Source organism: Dromiciops gliroides, chromosome 4 (assembly GCF_019393635.1).
Source record: "Dromiciops gliroides isolate mDroGli1 chromosome 4, mDroGli1.pri, whole genome shotgun sequence".
NCBI classification, from domain to species: domain Eukaryota; kingdom Metazoa; phylum Chordata; class Mammalia; order Microbiotheria; family Microbiotheriidae; genus Dromiciops; species Dromiciops gliroides.
Genome location: NC_057864.1, coordinates 66,046,007 through 66,068,323, shown reverse-complemented (window position 1 = coordinate 66,068,323; position 22,317 = coordinate 66,046,007). Strand labels below are relative to the sequence as shown.

The 22,317-nt window shown below is 37.5% G+C and overlaps 1 protein-coding gene across 1 annotated transcript in view; it reads right to left on the bottom strand.

Moving 5' to 3' along the window:
* The window catches only part of RABGAP1L (RAB GTPase activating protein 1 like), a 668,700-nt gene that overhangs the window by 519,870 nt on the left and 126,513 nt on the right, over nt 1–22,317 (bottom strand). Inside the window, 1 exon segment of the mRNA XM_044004805.1 lies at nt 16,068–16,209. Within this exon segment, the coding sequence (XP_043860740.1) occupies nt 16,068–16,209 (142 nt within the window).

Here is a 22,317-nt window from a genome sequence, read left to right as displayed (position 1 = left end):
AACAAGATCAGACCTTAACAGATTGCCTCATGAATTTAACATGGCTATTTTGTATTTTTTAAAATGCATGATAAACAAAAGGGAAGGGAGGAAGTAGAAAAGAAGAGGCAATGTGGTGGGGGAGAAGAATCAGGGGCTCAAGGATCCAGGACCTCAGCTCACATCTTTCCTTTGACACGACCTGTGTGATCACTTTGCCCCTGTGGGCCTCTGTTTCCTTGTCTTTAAAATGGGCAGGCTGAAATAGACAGCTGGCCTCCGAGGTCCCTTTTCTATCTAGATCTATGCTTCTTTCATGCTAGGTAAATATTTAATAGTAGTTTCAGTTGTCTGGGCAAGTATCCTTCAACTATCAGAGATAGGCAATGTAGGTATGTCCATGCTTCCCTGTGGGTGGGTAGAAAGGAACACGGGCCCAAATTATACTCCTAAATGGGAAAAAAAAATTCTCTTCCAAGAGACCAGAAGATGACAGAGTAAGAGGAAGCAGCAGAAACCAGCCTACTCTCACAACTATGCCAACAAAGATAGAGGAAGAGCAACAGACCAAGTGAGGACAGAAATTCAAGGAAATAGCACGACCGGTTCATTTTTCCAGGCCAGGTTGGCAGAGAGACTGTCAGAAAGCCTAGAGACACAGGTGAAAGCCTGGGTACTGGACCAGAGCCAGTAGCTATGGCTAGGGCAGGGAGAAGGAACAGCAGGGCAAGTGGAGAGAAGAGCACCTGCAGATCCCTGCTGGATCCCAGAAGGAGGAGCACAGGCTCAGCCTGCGGCAGAGTAGCCAGTACAAGGGCAAGCCTGTAGCTCTGTTGCCTAACCCCAGGGCAGAATCATAAACTCGGGCTTAAGACCGAGGGCAACTAAGGGGAATTGATCAGTGGTACTACCCAGACCCAAAAAGAGATGAGGACCCTAAAAAGCACAGACCAAGAGGGCAGGCCACACCAAAATCAGATGTGCTCGAATCCGTAGCACCACAATTCCAGATAAGGGCTACAAAGTGACACAATGAACAGAATGCTGGTGCTGTAGTCAGGAAGCCCTGAACTCAACTCCAGCCTCAAACACTTAATAGCTGTATGCCCTAGGCCAGTCACTTAACTTCTGTTTGTCTCAGTCTCCTCATCTATAAAATGGGATTTTAAAATAGTGCCTACCTCCAGGGTTGTGGTGAGGACCAAATGAGATCATAGTTGCAAAGCGCTTAGCACAGACTGTGCCAGGGCACATAGTAAACTCTATATATAAATGTTAGCTATTATTATTATAATTCCTATCATCATCATCACCACCACCACCACCACCATCATCATCGTTACAGATCAAGACCACACAAGGGCCTAAAAGTAACTCTAGAATTGTGCAGAGGCTGGCCTAAACACAAAGTTGCCATTCAAGAAGTAAAGCTCAAGGGATGAATAAAGAGAAAAAGATTCCAGTAACAAGTAAGTATTATTATAGAGGCAAAGACATCAAAAAGATGTTCAGAACTTTTTTTTTTTTTGGGGGGGGGGGAGGTAAGGCAATGGGGGTTAAGTGACTTGCCCAGGGTCACACAGCTAGTAAGTGTTAAGTGTCTGAGGCTGGATTTAAACTCATGTCCTCCTCAATCCAGGGCCAGTGCTCTATCCACTGTGCCACCTAGCTGCCCAGATGTTCAGAACTTAATGGAGTAAATGAGACTCAATGAAAATTGGAATGGATAAACAGAAGTTAATAGCTCCATAAGACTACTGATTAAATTAAATTAAAACAAATAATGAAATAAATACCAGAACTGTTTTTTTTTTTAGTAAACCCATAAAACAGATGATTAATTTGAATTTTTGATGTCCTTTTTTTTTTTGTGGGGCAATGAAAGTTAAATGACTTGCCAGGGGCACACAGCTAGTAAGTGTCAAGTGTCTGAGGCCAAATTTGAACTCAGGTCCTCCTGAATCCAGGGCCAGTGCTTTATCCACTGTGCTACCGAGCTGTCCCCTTTAATTTGAATTTTTGAAAGAGAAAACCAAATTATAAGCATCAAAATTTAAAAGGAGAATGCAAAGCAAATGAAGAAGAAATGAAGGAATTACTGGCAATGATTCCGACTAAGTATATGCCAATAAAATTGAAAAACTTAAATGAAATGGATTATAATTTATAAAATGTAAAAATATCCAAGTTAATAGATTAAGAAATAAAGAATTTAAATGACCCAACTTCATAAAAACAGACTGAAAAAAATCACAAATGACCTCCCAAAGACAACGACAAAATCCTAGCAGCAGTAGTGTTTATAAGCAAATTATTTCAACTATACAAAGAACAATGAATTCTAACAGGACATAAACTATGTACCAAAAAAGGGAGAAAAGGGTATCCTACCAAAGTTCTTCTAAGACACAAATATAATATTAATATCTAAAACCAAGGAAAGGGGGCAGCTAGGTGGCGCAGTGGATAGAGCACCGGCCCTGGATTCAGGAGTACCCGAGTTCAAATCCGGCCTCAGACACTTAACACTTACTAGCTGTGTGACCCTGGGCAAGTCACTTAACCCCAATTGCCTTACTAAAAAAAAAATTAAATTAAATTAAATTAAATTAAACCAAGGAAAGACAAAATAAAAAAGAAAACTATAGACCAATAACTTTAATGAATACTGATGCACTAAAGTAATAGCAAAGAGTCTATAGCAACAAATCACAAAGATTATATATTATGACCAGGTTAAATTTATACCAGAAATGTAGGATGACTGTAATATTAGGAAAACTATTTATGGATATGCAGAAATAAATAACTGAGGAATTAATGGCTCATTGTTAGATTGTGCAGTATAATAAAAATGACAAAACTACCTAAATTAACGTACTTATTCAGTACCATACAAACCAAAAATCTAAGGGATCAACTTGCAGAGAGAGAAAAAAATTATAAAATCCATATAGAGAAATCAAAGGTTTCAAAAATTTCAAGAGAAATAATGAAAATAGTGGGAAGGAAGGAGACCTAGCAGTACAAGACTTCAAAATATAATATAAAGCAGTAATGATCAAAACTACTTAGTATTGGGGCAGCTAGGTGGCGCAGTGGATAGAGCACTGGCCCTGGAGTCAGGAGGACCTGAGTTCAAAGCCAGCCTCAGACACTTAACACTTACTAGCTGTGTGACCCTGGGCAAGTCATTTAACCCCAATTGCCTCACCAAAAAAAAAAAAGAAATATTAAAACTACTTTGTATTGGGGGCAACTAGGTGGCGCAGTGGATAAAGCCCTGGGATTCAGGAGGACCCAAGTTCAAATCTGGCCTCATACACTTGACACTTACTAGCTGTGTGACCCTGGGCAAGTCACTTAACCCTCATTGCCCGCCCTCTGCCCAAAAAAAAACCTACTTGGTATTAATGAAAAATTAAGTAGTCTGAGTAGGAATAAATTAGATACACAGAATACAGACAGCAAATGAGAATGGTAGCCTAGTATTTGATAAAACCAAAGATCCCATCTCCTAGGGAAAGGACTCACCATTTGACAAGAATTGCCTAGAAAACTGAAAAGTAATCTGGCAAAAATTAGGCATAGAGCAACACATTATCAAATTTCAAGATAAGCTCCAAATGATACATGACTTAAACACAACAGTGGGTATCACTGGGATATCATAGGTAAAATAAAGGAAATAAGGCAGAAATGACCTTTAGGATTCATGGATAGTTCATAGGAACATAAAAGATCCCAAATAACAAATGGACACTTTGATTACTTATGATTTTAAAAGTTGTATACGAACAAAACCAAAGTAGTTAAATTTGGAAGAAAGATATCTGGGAAAAATTTTTGTAGCAAGTTTCTTTTCTCATTTCCCAGGATATAATAAGGAACTGATATCAAATTTATAAGTGAAAACAGAGCATTCCCCAACAGATAATTAATCAAAAATTCACATAGGCAGTTTTCAAATAAAGTATTTTGAACCTATCAACAGCAATATAAAAAAATGTTTCCAAATTACTAATAATCTTTAAGATGTAAATTAAAGCAAATAATAAGGTAACATCACACTGGCAAATTTAGCCACCACTACCACCAGAAAAAAAAAAAAAAGTTGTAGGACTAGCCATAGGAAAACAGGTACACAAATGCATTGTGCTGGACCTGTGAACCAATCCAGATATGATAAAAAGCAATTCAAATCATGCCCCAAAAGGCACTAAACAGTATACACCCTTTGATTCAGCAATTACAGTACCAAGCCTAAGTCCAAAGGAGAATTGGGGCGGGGGGGAGGTTCCCAAGAAGAAAAGGGCTCAAGTATACAAAAACATTTATAGCAGCTCATTTCATATGGTTCATCAACTGGAGAATGGCTGAACAAATTATAGCTTATGAAAGGAATGAAATATATTTGTGTTATAAGAAATAATGAAAGGGATGGTTTCTAAGAAACCTGGTAAGATTTGTTTGAACTCATGCACAATGAAATGATCAGAAGCAGAGAATAACAACATTATAAAAGAAAATTATTACTGATCAAATATACTGACTACCAACAGAAAGGTAATAGGCATCAAGTATGCAGAAGGGGGCATACAATTTTGGATACAATCTGGGGATTTGTTTTGTTTTATTATACAAAATCTGTCACAAAACTTTGTTTTTCTTTTTTTTTGTTCCCTTAAAAATGGGAAGGAGTTGTTGACAGGGGAGAGGTGAAAGAGAGTAAAGGACTAGAGATGAAATGCCGTCAAAATGAAATGAGAACATATTGGCAGATGTCATGAGGAGTTTTGTAAAGTGAATATATTATATTTATTGTCTACCAAAAAAGAAAAGCAAGCTCTGCAAAATAGCACAAGGGTTCTCAATGTGAGATCCATGAAATTATTTTTAAAATATATTATACTTGTATTCAAAAGAGAGTTTTCTTTATAATCCTACTTATTTTACTTTAAGCATTTAAAAACATAATTCTGAGAACAGGTTCATAGGCTTATCCAAATTGCCCAAAGAGTCCATGACACAAGAAAGGTTAAGAACCCATATAAAAGATTCACAGTTTCATGTACGATCCTCTCCCTCTGTTCCACATTTATATATAGTAATGATCATGTTATGGTCAGAATAAAAAGATAATAAAATGGAAAAAAATGTTCAATTTCTTTTCTCCGAGTTGTTGGACAGTCAGTGTCTCTGTCTCTGACTCTGAGCACTCAGGAATAACACTGGAACTCTATACCACTCCTGTGGCATTAAAACAACACTAAAGGGGGCAGCTAGGAGGACCTGAGTTCAAATCTGGCCTCGACACTTGACACTTACTAGCTGTGTGACCCTGGGTAAGTCACCTAACCTTTATTGCCCCATCCTCCCCCCCCACCAAAAAAAAACACCCAACCCTATAAGATTAAAATATAAACAAAAATGAAGCAAGTAAAATCAATCACAACTTTAGGACTGGAAGGCATCTTGGCAATCTGGTCCAAAGCTCCTTTTAGAGATAAAGAAAATGAGGCTCAGGAATTTAAAATAACCTGTCCAAGGTAGCAAAAATTGATGGCACACATTGATATTGCACATAATTACCTTTTCATGTGCTCCAAAATGAACAAGATAAATTAAACTTTCTCATGCTTTTATCAGTCTGAAATACACTTTTATACTAAATAACATACTATTTCATGCCTCTATACAATCTAAAAAAAAATGCTAACATATAACTGCTATCATGATCAATTATTTGAAGGGCCATCAGGTAAAAAGGGCATCAGACTTGTCTTTCTGGACCAAACAATCTACAGTGGATTCAAGTTGCAAATAAATTCATGTGTGATCAATATAAAAGGAAAGTCCTAACAATTAAAGCAATTCCAAGATGGAATACAGCTACCTTAGAAGTGTTGCCTATCACCACAGGTCTGCACAGAATGAGTGGAATTCACTGAAGATAATGAAGAGAGGATAAGCATTCACTGGGGACAAATTAGAGTAAATTCATAGGGAGACAAGGGTCGGACTAGATGCTCTTTGAGCTCACTTGCAACTCTGAAATTCTATGGGTTCTGCCTTTGACACTTCTGACATTTATGAGTTTGGCCAAGTCACAACTTCTCTAAGCTTCAGTTTTCTAATCTGTATAACTGGGACTAATACCCGTGATACCTCCTTCATAGGGTTGTTTTGAAAAAAGAAGTGTTTGTAAACTCTAAAGTGCTAAATAAATACAAGTTGTTCTTTCTCTGAGTTATATATTTAATTTAATCTTTTTCAATTTAATCTTTTAATTTTAATTAGCAGATGGTGGAATGGATAGTGTGCTCAGCCTGGGGTCAGGAAGACCTGAATTCAAATCGTCTTTCACTTACTAGCTGTCTGATTCTAGGTAAGTCATTTAATCTGTCTGCCTCAGTTTCCTCATCTGTAAAATGGGGATAATATTAGCACTAACCTCCCAGGATTACTGTGAAAAATCAAATGAGATATCTGTAAAGCTCTTTTAAAATCTCAAAGTAACGATATAAATGATAACTAGCATTATTATTATTATTATTATTATTATTATTAAAACATTTACATAATAAATTGAGGCATGTCTCTTTCACGGGGCTGAACTTGGTCATTTTTGTAGTCATGATGTATACTGTTTTCCTGGTTCTCCTTGTTTCGCTTTGTACCAGTTCATTTAAGTCTTCCTGTGCTTCTCTTCATTTATCATATGCATCACTTACTATATTACAGTAATTTTCTATTATATTCAAGTACCATGGCTTGTTGAACTGGTGACCAATTAATGAGCAACTACTTTGTTTCTAGCATTATAGTAGCTATTATAGTTTGCTGTTTTTAAAATATTATGCATATATGAACTGATGATGAGTGAGATGAGGAGAACCAGAAGAACATTGTACGCAGTATCATCAACATTGTGTGTTGATCAACTGTGATGCACTAGATTCTTCTCACCAATGCAATGGTACAGGAGAGTTCCAGGGGACTCATGATGGAAGGGGATCTCCCAATCCAGAAAAAAAAAAAAAAAGAACTATGGAGTATAGATGCTGATTGAATCATACTATTTCTTTTGCTTTTGGTGCTGTTGTTTTTCTGTTTTGAGGTTTTTTCCTCATTGCTCTGATTCTTCTCTTATAACATGACTAATAGAGAAATATGTTTAATGTTATTATATTTATATATATGTATATATGTATGTATGTGTGTGTGTGTGTATATATATATATATAAACCTATATCAGATTACCTGCTGTCTAGGGGAAGAAGGAGGGAGGGGAAGGGAGGAAGAAAAATCTGAAATGGGAAAGCTTGTATAAACAAATGGTGACAACTATCTTTACGTGTAACTGGAAAAAAATAAAAATACTTTTATCAGAAAAAAATCAGAAAAAAATATTATGCATATAAATAAGTATATATTTATTGTATATATGATATATAATGTAATATATGTAATTTGTAGATATAGACAGAAAAAGAGGAAAGGGTGAAAAGAGAGACAGAAAGAAAAGGAAGGGAAGAAAAAAGGGAAAGGTGGAAGGGGAGGGGGAAAGGGGAAGATGAGGAAGAGGGGGAGAGAGAGGAGGAGTGAGGGAGAGAGAAAATGAGAAAGAAAGAATGTGAAAGAGAGAGAGAGAACCTTTTGTTTATCATTGATCTGTAAGGAGCATTTTAAGGTACATGAAGCTAAGATAAATGAAACTTCAGTTAACATCTAATGGTCTCAAGGAGAAGTCATGTAGAGAACCTGCATTATAGCGACAGGACCCTAGAAGGGCGGGGATAGGAGGTGAAATTAGAAAAGTGAAACCTTATACAAAAAGAACTCTCTGTGGTTCTTTTATCTCACCCCCTCTCTTTGCTATACTTAGCGCTGTTTTTGGTTGAAGGTTTCCACACACAAGTACAGGCTGAGGGTTCGGATAAATACTTTTGTGTTGGCCAATTTCAGGGCTGAGAATCCAAACTGTGCTGGATAAATCTTTCCAACAGATGAGTGCTCCCATTGAAACATGTTAAACCGAAACATTTTCACGTACTAAATGATAAAAATGGTACGGCACCTGTTTTTTTGGTTTGTTTTTTTTTTTTTTTGCAGGGCAACTGGGGTTAAGTGACTTGCCCAGGGTCACACAGCTAGTAAGTGTTAAGTGTCTGAGGCCACATTTGAACTCAGGTACTCCTGAATCCAGGGCCGGTGCTCTATCCACTGTGCCACCTAGCTGCCCCTGGCACCTGTTTTTTGAAAGATGCAAAATTTTCTCCCCCTCCATTTTTTCATTTTTTCTTACAGGCGCCCCCCACACATATTTTTTAAATCCTTCCTTTGACATGCTGAAATGGATAATTTAACAAAAAAAAATGAAACTACAACAATATTTTAGCATGTCTTTATAATCTAAATACAAACATTTAAAAATCAGTCAAGGGGCAGCTAGATGGCGCAGTGGTTAAAGCACCGGCCCTGGATTCAGGAGTACCTGAGTTCAAATCCGGCCTCAGACACTTGACACTTAATAGCTGTGTGACCATGGGCAAGTCACTTAACCCCCATTGCCTTAAAAAAAAAAAATCAGTCAAGATAAAAAGATGTATTGTTGGTGAAGAAATTTCCATGGCCATCCCAGAGACTGACTCCAGGGAACTCATTGTGCAGGCCAGCTTCTTTTTTTTCCTAACAGGTTTTCCCAGTGTTCTTTTCATTTGCAAATAGAGAATTGTCATTAGTAAACCTGTTGCTATAGTGAAAGATTATTTGTGAGTGCCAACTTGCTCTAATCAGCACCATGGATTAGGAAACCAAAGGAAAATAGCCTATGAAATACTTTGGTTTGGAGTTAGTGTTTTAGCTATATAATTAAATGGGAGGAGGAATAACAAGATAATAAAGCTAACTTATTTAAACTGAAAAAATATTTATTCCTGAAGATGGTATTTTTGGTCAATCTGATTAATTCCAAATTAAATCAATTATGGGCAGGTAAGTGGCACAGTCCATGGAGCACTGGACTGGAGTCAAGAAGACTCATCTTCTTAAGTTCAAATATGGCCTCACTTACTACCTGTGTGACCCTGGGCAAGTCACTTTACCCTTTCTGCTTCAGTTTGCTCATCTGCAAAATGAGCTGGAAAAAGAAATGAAGAATCAACTCCAGTATCTTTGCCAAGAAAACTCCAAATGAGGTCAGAGAGTCTGAAATGAATGTACAGCAACAACAACAACAAAACAATTGGCTGGGGGGGGGGGGGGGGTGTTGAATTTCAGCTACCTAACAATTTATCAATCTGAACTTTGTCAATAACCAAACCATCTGTCTTCAGTGACAACACATCTACCATATGGCACTTAAATCTGGTTGTTCAACTGAAGAGGCTACTCTTGCCACATACGTACCAAATGAGCAGATATATACATGAGGTCAACATCACAAAATGGCTATATGAAGTTCATTTAAGGCTGCACAAAAAAATAACCCATGTTTCAATGGCAGAAACCATTCAGGATATCTAAGAGTAATACAAATGCATATATAATTTTCATGTTTGCTGCAATGGCCTTCAATTTTATGCCAAATTTGTACTTCTGATATATCCAGCTTGTAAATGTCATTTGGAATATGAGCACAGAAAGCCTCACTCATTTCACTTTAGACCTCTCCTAGAAAACTGAGGATAATTCAGTCATCTTAAATCTTGATCCCTTTTTAGGCAAATTACAGGCTGAATTAAAGAGAGCCTGTTACCAAGGCAAGACAATTTAGAATGACTTGAACTTCCACTTTTGCTTTGACAGGCAAATTGTTAAAAATAATTAAATAAAAGAATGCTGTGATTCCCCCCACAGCAGGGAAACATTTATATGCCACCTCCGACTCTGACTTTTGATGTTTGAGTTGACAGAAACATCAATTACAGTACTAATAATAAAAATGGATTGAAAATGTATGAAAGCCTGATCTATAAAAGAAACTCTTAAGCACTACTCTGTGATTTCTGTACCTTTCATATAGGTGATGGCTAATAAATAGATTTTCAAAAGACAAGCTGACATTTTGAGTAATGACAGAACCAAAATCTGTTGTTAAGAATGGAAGAAAAATTTACAAAAAAAAAAAAAAAAGGCACACATCTTGGGTTACTTGTTCTTATTGATTGCATGCATTCGCAGAATGAGAATTTCTTATTTTCAGAATTTTGCAATGAATTCTAGAAATTTAAGTTATCTTTTTTCCCTTGATATCCTCCAAAGACTAAAGTCACTACAAAAATCTTCTTTTAGAGATAGAGAGGTAACAGAAAAGAGAAGGCAGCAGAAAAAGGAAGTCAGAAAGCCCACTGTGGGGACATAAATGATTCTTCCTATGTCTTAGTGTTAAGACTTGTGCTGGGGGCAGCTAGGTGGCACAGTGGATTCAGGAGGACCAGAGTTCAAATCCCGCCTCAGACACTTGACACTTACTAGCTGTGTGACCTTGGGCAAGTCACTTAACCCCCAGAGCCCCGTGCCCCCCCCCAAAAGACTTGTGAGGATTTCCAGGGTGACCAAATTATCTAACTTCTGACTCCATTCTTTTTGCTTTTTGAAATGGGCATGGTCTACATTTGCTTGGAATGGAGTTTTCTCCATTTTAAAACCATAAATCAATCTCCTAAAGAACATGGGTTGCCACCTTTTAGCTTTGTAATCCCAATGAAAAGGCAGCACAGTGTTTTTCACATAATAGTTATGCAAAAACTCATTGGATGTGGAACCAAAGGCAATTCATTTTGCCAAAAAGGGTTCTACTTGCTTCTGGGAAGTATATTTCTATGTTAGTCATTTAAACGGATAGATTTCAAAACTGGTCATTTATTTTGTCCAAAACTTCTTTCATTTTCTATAGTTCAAAGTGTGATTAAGCACCTGAAAAGTTTGCTTAGGACTTTACTGAATGGAAAACAAATACTGCTAAAGCCAAGTATGATATTTATAAACAAATATCAGTATTTATAACTTTTTATTTAACCCCCTGAAATGAACAGGTATGAAGAACCACAGAAAACAATTATCTCCCCTTGTAGACTACAAACTCCTTGAGGGAAGAGACCAAACTTTGCTTCTCTTTGCATGAACGTCAGTACATGGGCTTAGAAGGCATATATGTTAGATCACTCAAATGGGAAAAGACTAGGATCAGAGAGCAGGCCTATGTCTTCACTGTGGAGTGATTACAGTACAACATTGTTCTTGACAACTCAGCCATGTCATTTGATAGTAACTCTATCTGCCTACAGGCAGCAATGGTATCAAGTCCTATTCTGTCAAATCTAAAGAAAATTAGTATCCTGGGATTTAGAGATGGAAGTTTCGTCTGACCACAGCATTTTCCAAAGTGTGACATTTCTCCAGAACTTCTAGAAATATAGCAAAAACTTTGTCTCTTCAAAGAACTATTTTTTAGTTTTCCCAATTTAACATTTCAGCATTTGAAAATAAGATATGAATTCTCTACTCTAAATGTTATTCTCTACTCTAAAATACAATTGGCATTCTGTTATATACAGAAATATTATGTTTTTATACCCACAGCACTGTTTCTCCCCCACAGCAGTGACCTTGTATTTCACCTATTCCCCCAAAGACTTAGTTTCAAATTCTGCCTGCAACCCTTAGCAACTGTATGATCATTGGTAAGCAAATTAATCTCTCGGAGCTTCCCTTTGCACATTGTGAGCTATAAAGGTCCTATCCAGCTCAAAACCTGCGATCCACATTTCCCCAAGCCCTGAATTCAGACCGCTTAATCCAAAGCTTCTTAAACTGTGGGTCTCAACCCCATAAGGGTTCATGTAAATGAATTTGGGGGCTGGGAAAAATCTGGCAACAGTAAAAGGTTATGTATACATACTTTACACACCTGGGGTTGGGTAAACCTTTCTCAGGAGAAAAGGGGTCTCAAGTGGAAACACTTTGAGAAGCCCTGCCCTGGCCCCTAACTACATGTTCCTTAGATTAGGCGGCTGTGTCAAGAATGGGATTTGGTCTGCTGCACATGGAACTCGTCATGTGGTTAGCAGCAAAGTCACAGGTACAACCTGAATATAGACAGCCTCACTGGGCTTAGTATAGAGACTTAGGCCCATCGACGCCCTGCCATGGAGATAGTTCAGCAAGTCGAGCCACAGCCAGATTCTGAAAACAAAGCCAACAGGGAAGACTAGAGAGAACAAAGAAGTAAAAGGAAAGAAAACGCATCAGAGAAAGCCTATTCTTTGACTGGGGGGAGGCAAAGTGGACCGGGATCACTGCGGGGCTGGAGAGCAGGCTTAACAAGAAAAGAGAAAAAGCCTGCCCTACCCAGTGGAGGCCAGGAACAAAAAACGGGATAGGTCTGGGTCTGTAAGGAGACCAATAATCTTCCGTAGATTTTCTTGGTGCAGGATTAAGCATAGCAGAAAAGCAGGTTTTCAAAAATCAATTACTTAGGGGACAAGCTTTACAAGAAACAAGGGTTCTAGAACTTGATGTGGCAGGAAATCAATTTTTCTCCAAGTCTACCTTGTGAAAATATATTTACATACCAGTCACACTATTATTAACTCAAAGAAGCAAAAGAATTCTTAGAGGAAAGTAGAAAGGCCTCAGATCCAGTACAAAATAGGTGGCCTGTTACAAAAGTCATGAGACCCTGGAGACGTGGCATGCAAAATTACGTGGAAAAAAGCTTTCCACACCTAAAGTTTTCTTCTTTTCACAAAGTCCTTTTTCCTTAGCCCTGAAAAAGAAACTGATTTTCAATAAGTATTCCATTACACAAATATTTTGTGCAATTAAATGGAAAAGGAACAGGGGAAAGAGAGGTTTAAAGTGCCACAAATAGTTTGTACAGTTTATGATCTTAGGTATGTAATCTATACAGCTAGGTAGTGCAGTGGATAGAGCACTGGGGCCTGGAGGCAAGAAGAACTGAGCTTTAATGTGTCCTCAGACATTTATTAGCTGTGTATGTGACCTTGGGCAAGTCACTGCACTTCCTCAACTGTAAAAATAGTATAATGATAGCACCTACCTTCCAAGGTTGTTGTGGGGATCAATTGAGAGAATATTTGTAAAGCACTCAGCACAGTGCCTGGCACACAGTAGGTGCGATGTTATTAATACTATTGCTGTTTATGTTATCTTGGTTGTCCAGTAATAAGTTTGTTATTTAAAAGCCTATGCTAACAAATATCGGACTGCATGAAGGTCATTTTGCAGGCAACAAATATTAAAATATATTTCTTCTCTCACTGAGCTAAGCCACATTAATTACTCTGAGGGCTGGAGGGCACCTTTCAACATGTATGTAGTAGCTACAAAAACAATCAATCTTCTCTCAATCTATTAAAATCACCTTCAAGCAAAGCTCAATTTAAAGGAATGGTATATTCTCAGAAAACAGTTTTAAAGAGACAGTATAGTAGAGTGAATAAAGTGGTGGATTTGAAAGATATAGGTTGGAATCTTACCCAAGATATTTTTCTAGCTGTGTGACCCTGAGCAAGTCACCTAAGTTTTCTTTGAGTTTCTTCATTAATTAAATGAGCTTGTGTTACTGTTGTTCAGTTGTTTCAATCATATCTGACCCTTTGTGGCCCCATTTGGGATTTTTTTTGGCAAAGATACTGGAGTGGTTTGCCATTTCCTACCCCAGATCATTTTACAAATGAGGAAACTGGGGCAGACAAGGTTAAGTAACTTGCCCAGGGTCATATAGCAGTAAGTGTCTGAGACCAGATTTGAACTCAGGAAGATGAGTCTTCTTGACTCCAGATCTAGCACTCTATCCATTGTACCACCTAGCTGCCCCAATAAAATAATAATAAAACCTCTATCACAGGGTTACTGGGAGGATCAAATGAAGGAATACATATGAAGCACACTAAAAACTTGAAAGTGCTCGATAAATGTGAACTATTGTCATCATCATCATTCAGGCATTAAATACTGATCTTAGAAATGAGACTTTTATCACAGATACTTGCTACATAGATTTCCCCCCAATTAATAGTTACTCTTCTAATTTTAGTTGCAATGAGTTTATTTGTGAAAACATTTTTATTTTTATGTAACCAAAATTTTCCATTTTATCTTCTTTGATATTCTCTATCCTGTGATCTTCTATAATTCTGAAAGGAAATTGCTTTCTTGTGGCTCAAATATGTTTATAATATAACCTATTAGGGATGGGCATTTTTGGTGGTGATCATTTTTATCATCCTGATGAAATGCATACTTCCATGAAAGTAAAACGGATAAAGATGGAATGGTAACCTTCCTACCAAATCTTGTGCTAGTTAAAAGAAGTAAAAGACAATCCCTTCTTCACTCCTTGAAGAACACAAGTACTGAAATGGCCAAAAGTCAAGTAATATAAGGACCAAGCAGGCAAAGACATAGATAACCTGTAAACTAGGTCATTCAGTCCTTGAATAATCAGTAGGCAAAAAAATTTTTAAGTGTAATTTCCTTGAATGTCATAGTCAAAAAATAAGGGGGGAAAATGCCACGGGAAATATTTTGAATTTTTAATTAAAGAACCAAAATTTCCATTAGGCTAAAATTACTATTTCCTTTTTGCTTTTAAAATGCTTTAGTTGATAATCTTGAATTGTTTTTAATATTACTCAGAATCATGCCAAGAGGCTAATATTCATATTTCCTAATAAGCATGATGAAAACTGCAGTAGCTATTTTCTATTAATGACCAGAGGGAGAAATAGAAGAGGAGAAAAAAGAGAGGCATGGAGAGAACGGGATGGGAGAGAAAAAGAATGGAAAAGGAGTAAGGAGGGAGAATGAGAATAAGCAAAGATGAGATACTATGACAAAGGCCTCAGAAAAGGTATTTAAGACATAGACTGTAAGTTCTTTGAGAGCAGAGTTTATTTTTTTGCCTTTCTTTGTATCTCTAATGCTTAACAACATATCTGGTATCTAATAATACTTAATAAATGTTTACTAACATGTTTATTATTTGATATATATACATATGTGCGTATATTTTTATACACACAAGTATCTATTAAGTGTTTTCTATACATGCAATATAAAATAATGATGGTAGGATTCTTCATTACCTTGCTTTTTTTTTTTTAAGTGAGGCAATTGGGGTTAAGTGACTTGCCCAGGGTCACACAGCTAATAAGTGTTAAGTATCTGAGGCCGGATTTGAACTCAGGTACTCCTGACTTCAGGGCTGGTGCTCTATCCACTGTGCCACCTAGCTGCCCCCATTACCTTGCTTTTTAATCAAATTCAAAAGTTCCATAGCACCAAGGTTCAAGATAAATGACTCATAAGAAGCAACACAAAATTAGAGCCACTCACTGAATTACTAAGGTTTATTCTATAGCAAACTTGTAGTTGGCTTAAAGATTTACTCAGATTTTCTGGTCATTTAGCTAAAGAAGGCAGCAGTTTCACAAAGAAAAATGTTGTAAGAATCCTAAAATGTTCTGTCAAGACTACATATAAGGTCAGAAATATTAGGGAAAATTTTAATCCTGACCTAAAAAAAAATAAAATGATTCAAGGGCATTATTGTAATCCAGTATACTTCAAAGAGTACAGGATACCATGGCAAAAGTTGCTGGAAAGGAAGACTACACTGGCATTTTCCAAGATTGTTGACGGGTTTCTTGAATGGGATAGATTATCAAGACTATAAAAAGCAAGTAGCCAGTGATGCTTTGTGAAGGTTTTTAGATCAATACCAAGGAAAATCAAAATTAAATAATAGCAAATGCGAAGATACGCATTTGTCACTTCTAAAAACATTTCAGAGAATTGTTCACACTGAACTTTATCTGTCACTTCAATTACTTTTCAATGAAATGTAACAAGCAGCAAAAACAGCCGACTGATGCCAGCAAATATTGAAACACCTGCCGAGTCTAACCTGAAGTACTGAGCAACTGAGAAGTGAAAGGCTTTGCTCCTGCCTCCCGAGACATGCAGTGGATTCCAGCCTATGAGAACTTGGGAAGAGATGACGAGCCAACCTCCACTCCCTGCACGTGTTCCCCAAATAGAATCCTTCTATCCTTACCTTCTTCTGGCTCATCCTCCTGGGACGACATCGGGCCCCCAGCACTGGTGGGAGTGACTGGTTCCTCCTTCTCAGACGCCCTCTGCAGACTCACTACTTCGTAGATGGCATCCCCAGCACTGGTGTGGGCTCTTCCCTCAGACTGAAAATACACCACATGTTTCTCAATATTAGAAACATAAAGTAAACGCAAAAATATACTCAGCAGTTCATTTGAAAGAGCTCAATCAAGGAGCGGCATGGAGTGTTTCATATGCAGTTTCATTAAAGGACAAGTCGCCCCAACATATTGAAAGGGAAAAAAAGTTTACCTCTTAAAATGCTTTATTTGAGAAGGACATTGGGCTGATTCAGCCACTTAACAACTTTGTGACATTAGGCAAGATTCAATTTATTTCTCATACTGTCATAGGATTTCATCATCATCATCATCATTGTCATTATTTTTATTATTATAATTCTTAGCTGGCATTTCTGTGGTGCTTTAAGGTTTGAAAAGCACCTTAGAAATATTATCTCATTTGATTCTCACAACAACCATGGAAGATAGATCATATTATTATTATTATTATTCCCATTTTACAGATAAAGAAACTGAGACAGAGGTCAATGTGACTTGCAATGGGTCACACAGCCAGAAAGAGTCAGATACCACATTTGAACTCAGATCTTCCTGACTCCAAATCTAATACTCTATCCATCATGCCATCTAGGTGACTTAGAGCTGAAAGGCCCTTAAAAATTATCTGATCCAACATCCTAATTTTACAGATGAGGAAATGAAGACCCAAGGTTTCACTACAACAGGGCTACTTAAGCTGGGGTTCACACACGCCGTAAGGAGTCCATAAATAGATTTCTATGGGGCTGTGCACTAGAATGGTGGGGGATTGCATCTTTATTTTCACTAACCTCTGAGTGAAATTTAGTAGTTCCTGCAATTACAAAAGTAAGCAATGGCCATTATTCTGAGGAGTCCATAGGCTTTAAAGGAAAGCCAAGACAGTCCATTTTAGAAACATTTAGAACCGCTGCACTAAAGGATCAAGTGAGAAAGACCACAGCATCACAGCATCAGAAAGGACCACAGAGGCTGGGCAGCCCAAGCCATGCATTAAGTGGGTGTGGAGTTTCTCCAGGGCAGCCCGTTCCACTTTCAGACAGACACCCATCAAGCTTAAATTGTGGCTGCTCCTAGCTCAGCCTTGCAGTTATGAACATAGCAAGACTAATGCATCCTCTTCATAACAGGCCTTCAACGAACTGAAGACAGCCAACCAGAGCCTCCCCCCGAGTCTTCTCCAAGCTAAGCATCCCGAGTTCTCTTGGCAGATCTCCAGGGGACGATGGCTCAAGGCTCTTCACTAACCTGCCTGCCCTCCTCTGAATACTCTCTGAGTTCCCAGGACTGAACAGAACATTCCAGGTGGTATCTGGAGGAGGATACCTTGCTAACCCTGAAAGCTTAATGCAGCGGCTGAGGACTGGACTAGCTTTTCTGGCGACCATACCATACTGTTAACTCAAAATGAAATTTCAGTCCTCTAGCACGTGTAGATCTTTTTCAAAACTGCTGCCTAGGGGCAGCTAGATTGCTCAGTGGATAGAGCAAGGCCTTGGAGTCAGGAGGACCTGAGTTCAAATCCAACCTCAGACACTCACTAGCTCTAAGACCCTGGGCAAATCCTTTAACCCTGATTGCCTCTTTTTTAAAAAATGTCATGATAACAATAATAACAATTTACAATTATATGGCACTTTACGGTTTGCAAATCTCATTTGATCTGCACAATAATCCCTATAAGGTAGGTGCTATTTTGGTCATTTCATCATTTCAGTCACATCTGACTCTTCATGACCCCATTTGGGGTTTTCTTGGCAAAGATACTGGAGTGGTTTGCCATTTCCTTCTCCAGCGCATTTTACAGATGAGGAACTGAGGAAAACAGGGTTAAGTGACTTGCCCAGGGTCACACAGCTAGCAAGGGGCTGAGGCTGGATTCCATTCAGAAGGTGCTATTATTATCCCCATTTTACAGATAAGGAAACTGCTTATCAGAGATTAAGTGATTTGTACAAGGTGAAAGCCTGGTTTTCCAGGTTCTAAGTCTAGCACTCAATCTATACTATGTCACAATGCCTGCATACAAATTCAGCATGACCTTGAATTCCTGACCCCCTAGTCCTCTTGCTCTTCATTCCTTGCTAATCCTCAACCCTGAGTCACCTCTACCAATCACCTTCTTTGTTCCTCTTGTAGAGACCCAGATTGTTGGTGGAGAAAGCTACAAAATCTTATAAGTTGGCTCCACTACAAACTTAGTACTAAGTCTTTCTTGCTCTACAGTAATCCTTTTATCTCTATCTTACTCCTCCCATCCTCTGCCCAGCAGCTGTTCCAAACCCCTCACTTAACTTGTACTACTCTCTCCCAAATGAACTCATTTCATCCTCTCCTGAGATTAAGGCTCCTTCATCTTCTTCACATGTCAAAAACCTCTCTTAATCATCATCCATCCTTTATTCTCCCTAGTCCTCTCTATACACATAGATTCCCCCTACTTTTGGAATTTGCCCCATCAATCTTATTGGCTAGTTATCTACTGCCTACCTATAAACATGCTCTCAGGTCTCACCGACCCTTAAAGGGTCTTCTTCACACCCCATCATCCACTTAGGTGATTGTCCTAGACCTAACCCTCCCTTCTTTCATTACCAAACTCCTTCCTTAACACTCATTCATCTTTCAGCTCCTTTGACCTAGCATCCCCATCCCTGACCCCCATAGTATTCAACTGGATCTTATTAAATTATAAACTAAATAGGACTTTTTTCATTCCTCATCCACACAGATCTTTCTGCAGCATTCCATGTACCTTCTAAAAATTCTTTCATCGCTTCTTTTACATGACTGATCTCTCCGGGTTCTCCTTCCATCTGTCTGAAAGGTTTCCCTTGGCCTTTAGTGATGATTCTATTGTTCTCTGGCCCCTCAAGTGAGGGGCTCCTTTTCCCATGCTCTCTTTCTCCTCTCCTTTGGCAATCTTACCCACATCTAAAGGTTCAATTATTATACTTCAGCAGATAACTCCCAAATCTATATATTCAACTCTAATCCCTCGAGTTCCAGCCCTACATTTCCAGCTGCCTACTGAAATCTCTAGCTGGCTATTCCTCTGGGTCCTCAAAGGCAACAAGTTCAAAACTAAATTGATCCTTCCCTGACTCGTCGCTCCATTCTGGTTCTCTTTTATCTCGTTCTGACCTACTCTTATGTCTAATTCCTCTCCTTGCTCTGCTTTAAGCAAAAAGAATTACCAGATGTTGCTCAAATTCGACACTCTTTCTTGGCATCCTCCATCCTTGGAATAGACTCTCTGCTCATCTATGCCTTTCAGAATCCTCTTCCCTTCTTTCAAAGGGTCGACTCCACTGACACTTTCACCATAAAGATTTTCCCAATCTTATCAGTTCAAAGGCGTTTTTTCCATCTGCTCCCATTACAACATATTTATCTATGCAAATGTCATATAAATTCCTAGAAAGCAGAGATGATATCATTCTTTGGGTCTACTACATCCCAGCTTCTAGCACGATGCCTTGCACCAAAGTAGGCATTACATTGAACTGACTTATAATTGTTTGATAAAATCTACAAAAGTTGAAATTCTATTTCTTCCCCAAATTCCATCACTACATTAGAGCTTTACTCTGGAACATCTTAGCAGTACTAATAATAAGATGTTCTTTATCTTGAAGACTGCTGATCTGTACTGGAAATATACCAACTTTCTTAATATGAACAGTTGACTTCCAAATTAAGCTGCTAATGCTGTCAATCATGTTGAACATGATTGGTATAGAACTAAGTGTTACAAGACACTTTTTCCTTTACTACCAATGATTTCCTAGGTCTTTTACACTTCTAAATGCTGTTATCTTAATTCTTTAGGCAGCTATTAAAAAATCAAGTTGTCCTTTGCATCATCAGACTTCCCCAAAATAAGCAAAAACGTAAGAACCACCCCCAGAACGGCATTTCATTGCTTAAAATGCTTCTGACTCAATTATAGTTTTGATAAATGAGCCATTTTTTAACCAAAACCTTCAACTATAACACTCATCCAAAAACTGTTTTAAATTATTTTTTGAGATTTGTGCAATCCTTAAAGACTCCTAAGGATGAAACAACAGTTAATGAGATATCACCTCTGAAGAGCTACATTATAAAGTATTGAACTCATAGGCAGAATTGTGTTCTTCATGTTTCTAATCTTATTTTGAAATAACTTAGCTGTCCTCTGGGTTCTTTCTATAAATTTAGGCAAAAAAAAAGAAAAAAGATAATCTACTTTTATAAAGAAGGACCAAATCAAAAATGCCATTTTCCCTCATTATGAGAGAATACAGAATTTTTAATTTAAAGATAAATGGGCATCTCAAAAGTTTAACTATAGAAATAGCTGGAAATCAAGTTTCTCCTGTGAAATAGATTTGGGGGAATTAATTCCATGTAAGAACATTTATTCCCTGGACCTATAGATTTAGTTACTATATTTTCTCAGGCCAAAATAAATATACATCTTTGCAAAACAAATTAAAGACAAAAAAAAACTTGGTTAAAAACTTATATTTTCTTAAAATCTGGATGCCCAGAGATCTGTATCCTCAGCATATCCTACAGATCTCTGGGAATAAGAGATAGATTTTCCATCACTAAATTTCAACAGTGGCTTTTCCCAAGTACATAGCTTACCACATTTCTTTTTTTAGACAATGGTCAATCCACTGGTTTTTTGTTTTGTTGATACTCTACAACTGAGGTCTCAAATATAGCCCATAGCCACTCCTGAGTAGAGCCTGAACCAGATTAAAATAAATTGGGAAATATTTAATAAAATTAATTTAAAATGCAATAAAACATAGATAACATTACATCTTAAAACTGAGTCAATATATGGCCCACAGGGATCTTGATAAACAGTTCGGTGGGCCCCAATTTCTATTTGACAGGTTTGTTCTATAAGATCAAATGTCCTTATATTGAAGGATTAAATTCCACCTTGTTTGTGAGCTTTTAAAGGTTCTCTTTTACAACTTTGCAAAAGGAATGCTCGTCAGCCTTCATGCAAAATATATCTGATTTTTTTAAACCAGCTGCAAAAATAGGAAAAAGTAGAGCTTCCTTATTAAAAATCTGCAATTTTCCAAACAATTCCAATTCAGCACTGTTCATTCAACCATCTATCTGTCACACTATGACACATGCTGCTTTGTCTCCAAACAAGACCTATATCTAACCCACTCCTCAATTCTAGTTTGAGAGAGAGAGCAGCAGCATGTGGTAGCCTGGCAAGTCACACAGCTCATAAATGGCAAAACTAAGTCTGAAGATTTCCTGATTAAAGTCATATATAAGATAATTAAGATATAGATGTGTAAAGTACCTATCATGTATTGTTACTATCTTAATGGGATTGATTCAGAGATATATGAGAAATTCTATAAGCAGGCTTTACATTTCTCTCTTATCATTAGTCATTTTCTATTTATTCTTGTTGTTCTACTACAAATGTTTCTATTATCTGCCAAAGGAATGTATAATTCTGAAGATCTCTGTAGGAGGTAAATTCCAATATTGGCAATACTACCAGCAATCACATCTCTGGGAGAATAAAGAACATTTTTTAAAAAAGGGACCAAAAGACACTAAAGACCTACAGCCTGAAATCAACTCTGCTTCCTAAGGCATTATATAATAATAATAATTGCATAATAATAATTATTATTATAAATAGCAACTATGTAGTACATTATGATTCACAAAGTACTTTATGTTAGTTGTTTTATTTAATCTTTACAACAACTCTGGGAGATAGGTGTTATTATTATCCTTATTTTATAGATGAGAAAACTGAAGTTTAAGGAAGTTGAGTGACTTGCCTGGGATCACACAGCTTGTAAGGGTCTAAAACCAGATTTGAATCTAGCATTTTTGACCCCAGATCCAACATTCTGGCTACTGTGCTACTTAGCTACCTTTTACTAGAATGGGAATTAGGACAAACGGTTCCATCACAGTGTAGAATAACTTAAATAAAAACATGGTGAGACCTGAATTTGTAACCAGTGCCTTACAGGCTAAAGACCACCAATGGAATGCTGGATCATTGCTATATAATTGGATTACCATAAAAGGCCATATTTCAGACAGCTCACTGTCAGCATCTCTTAACACAGTACTTATCAT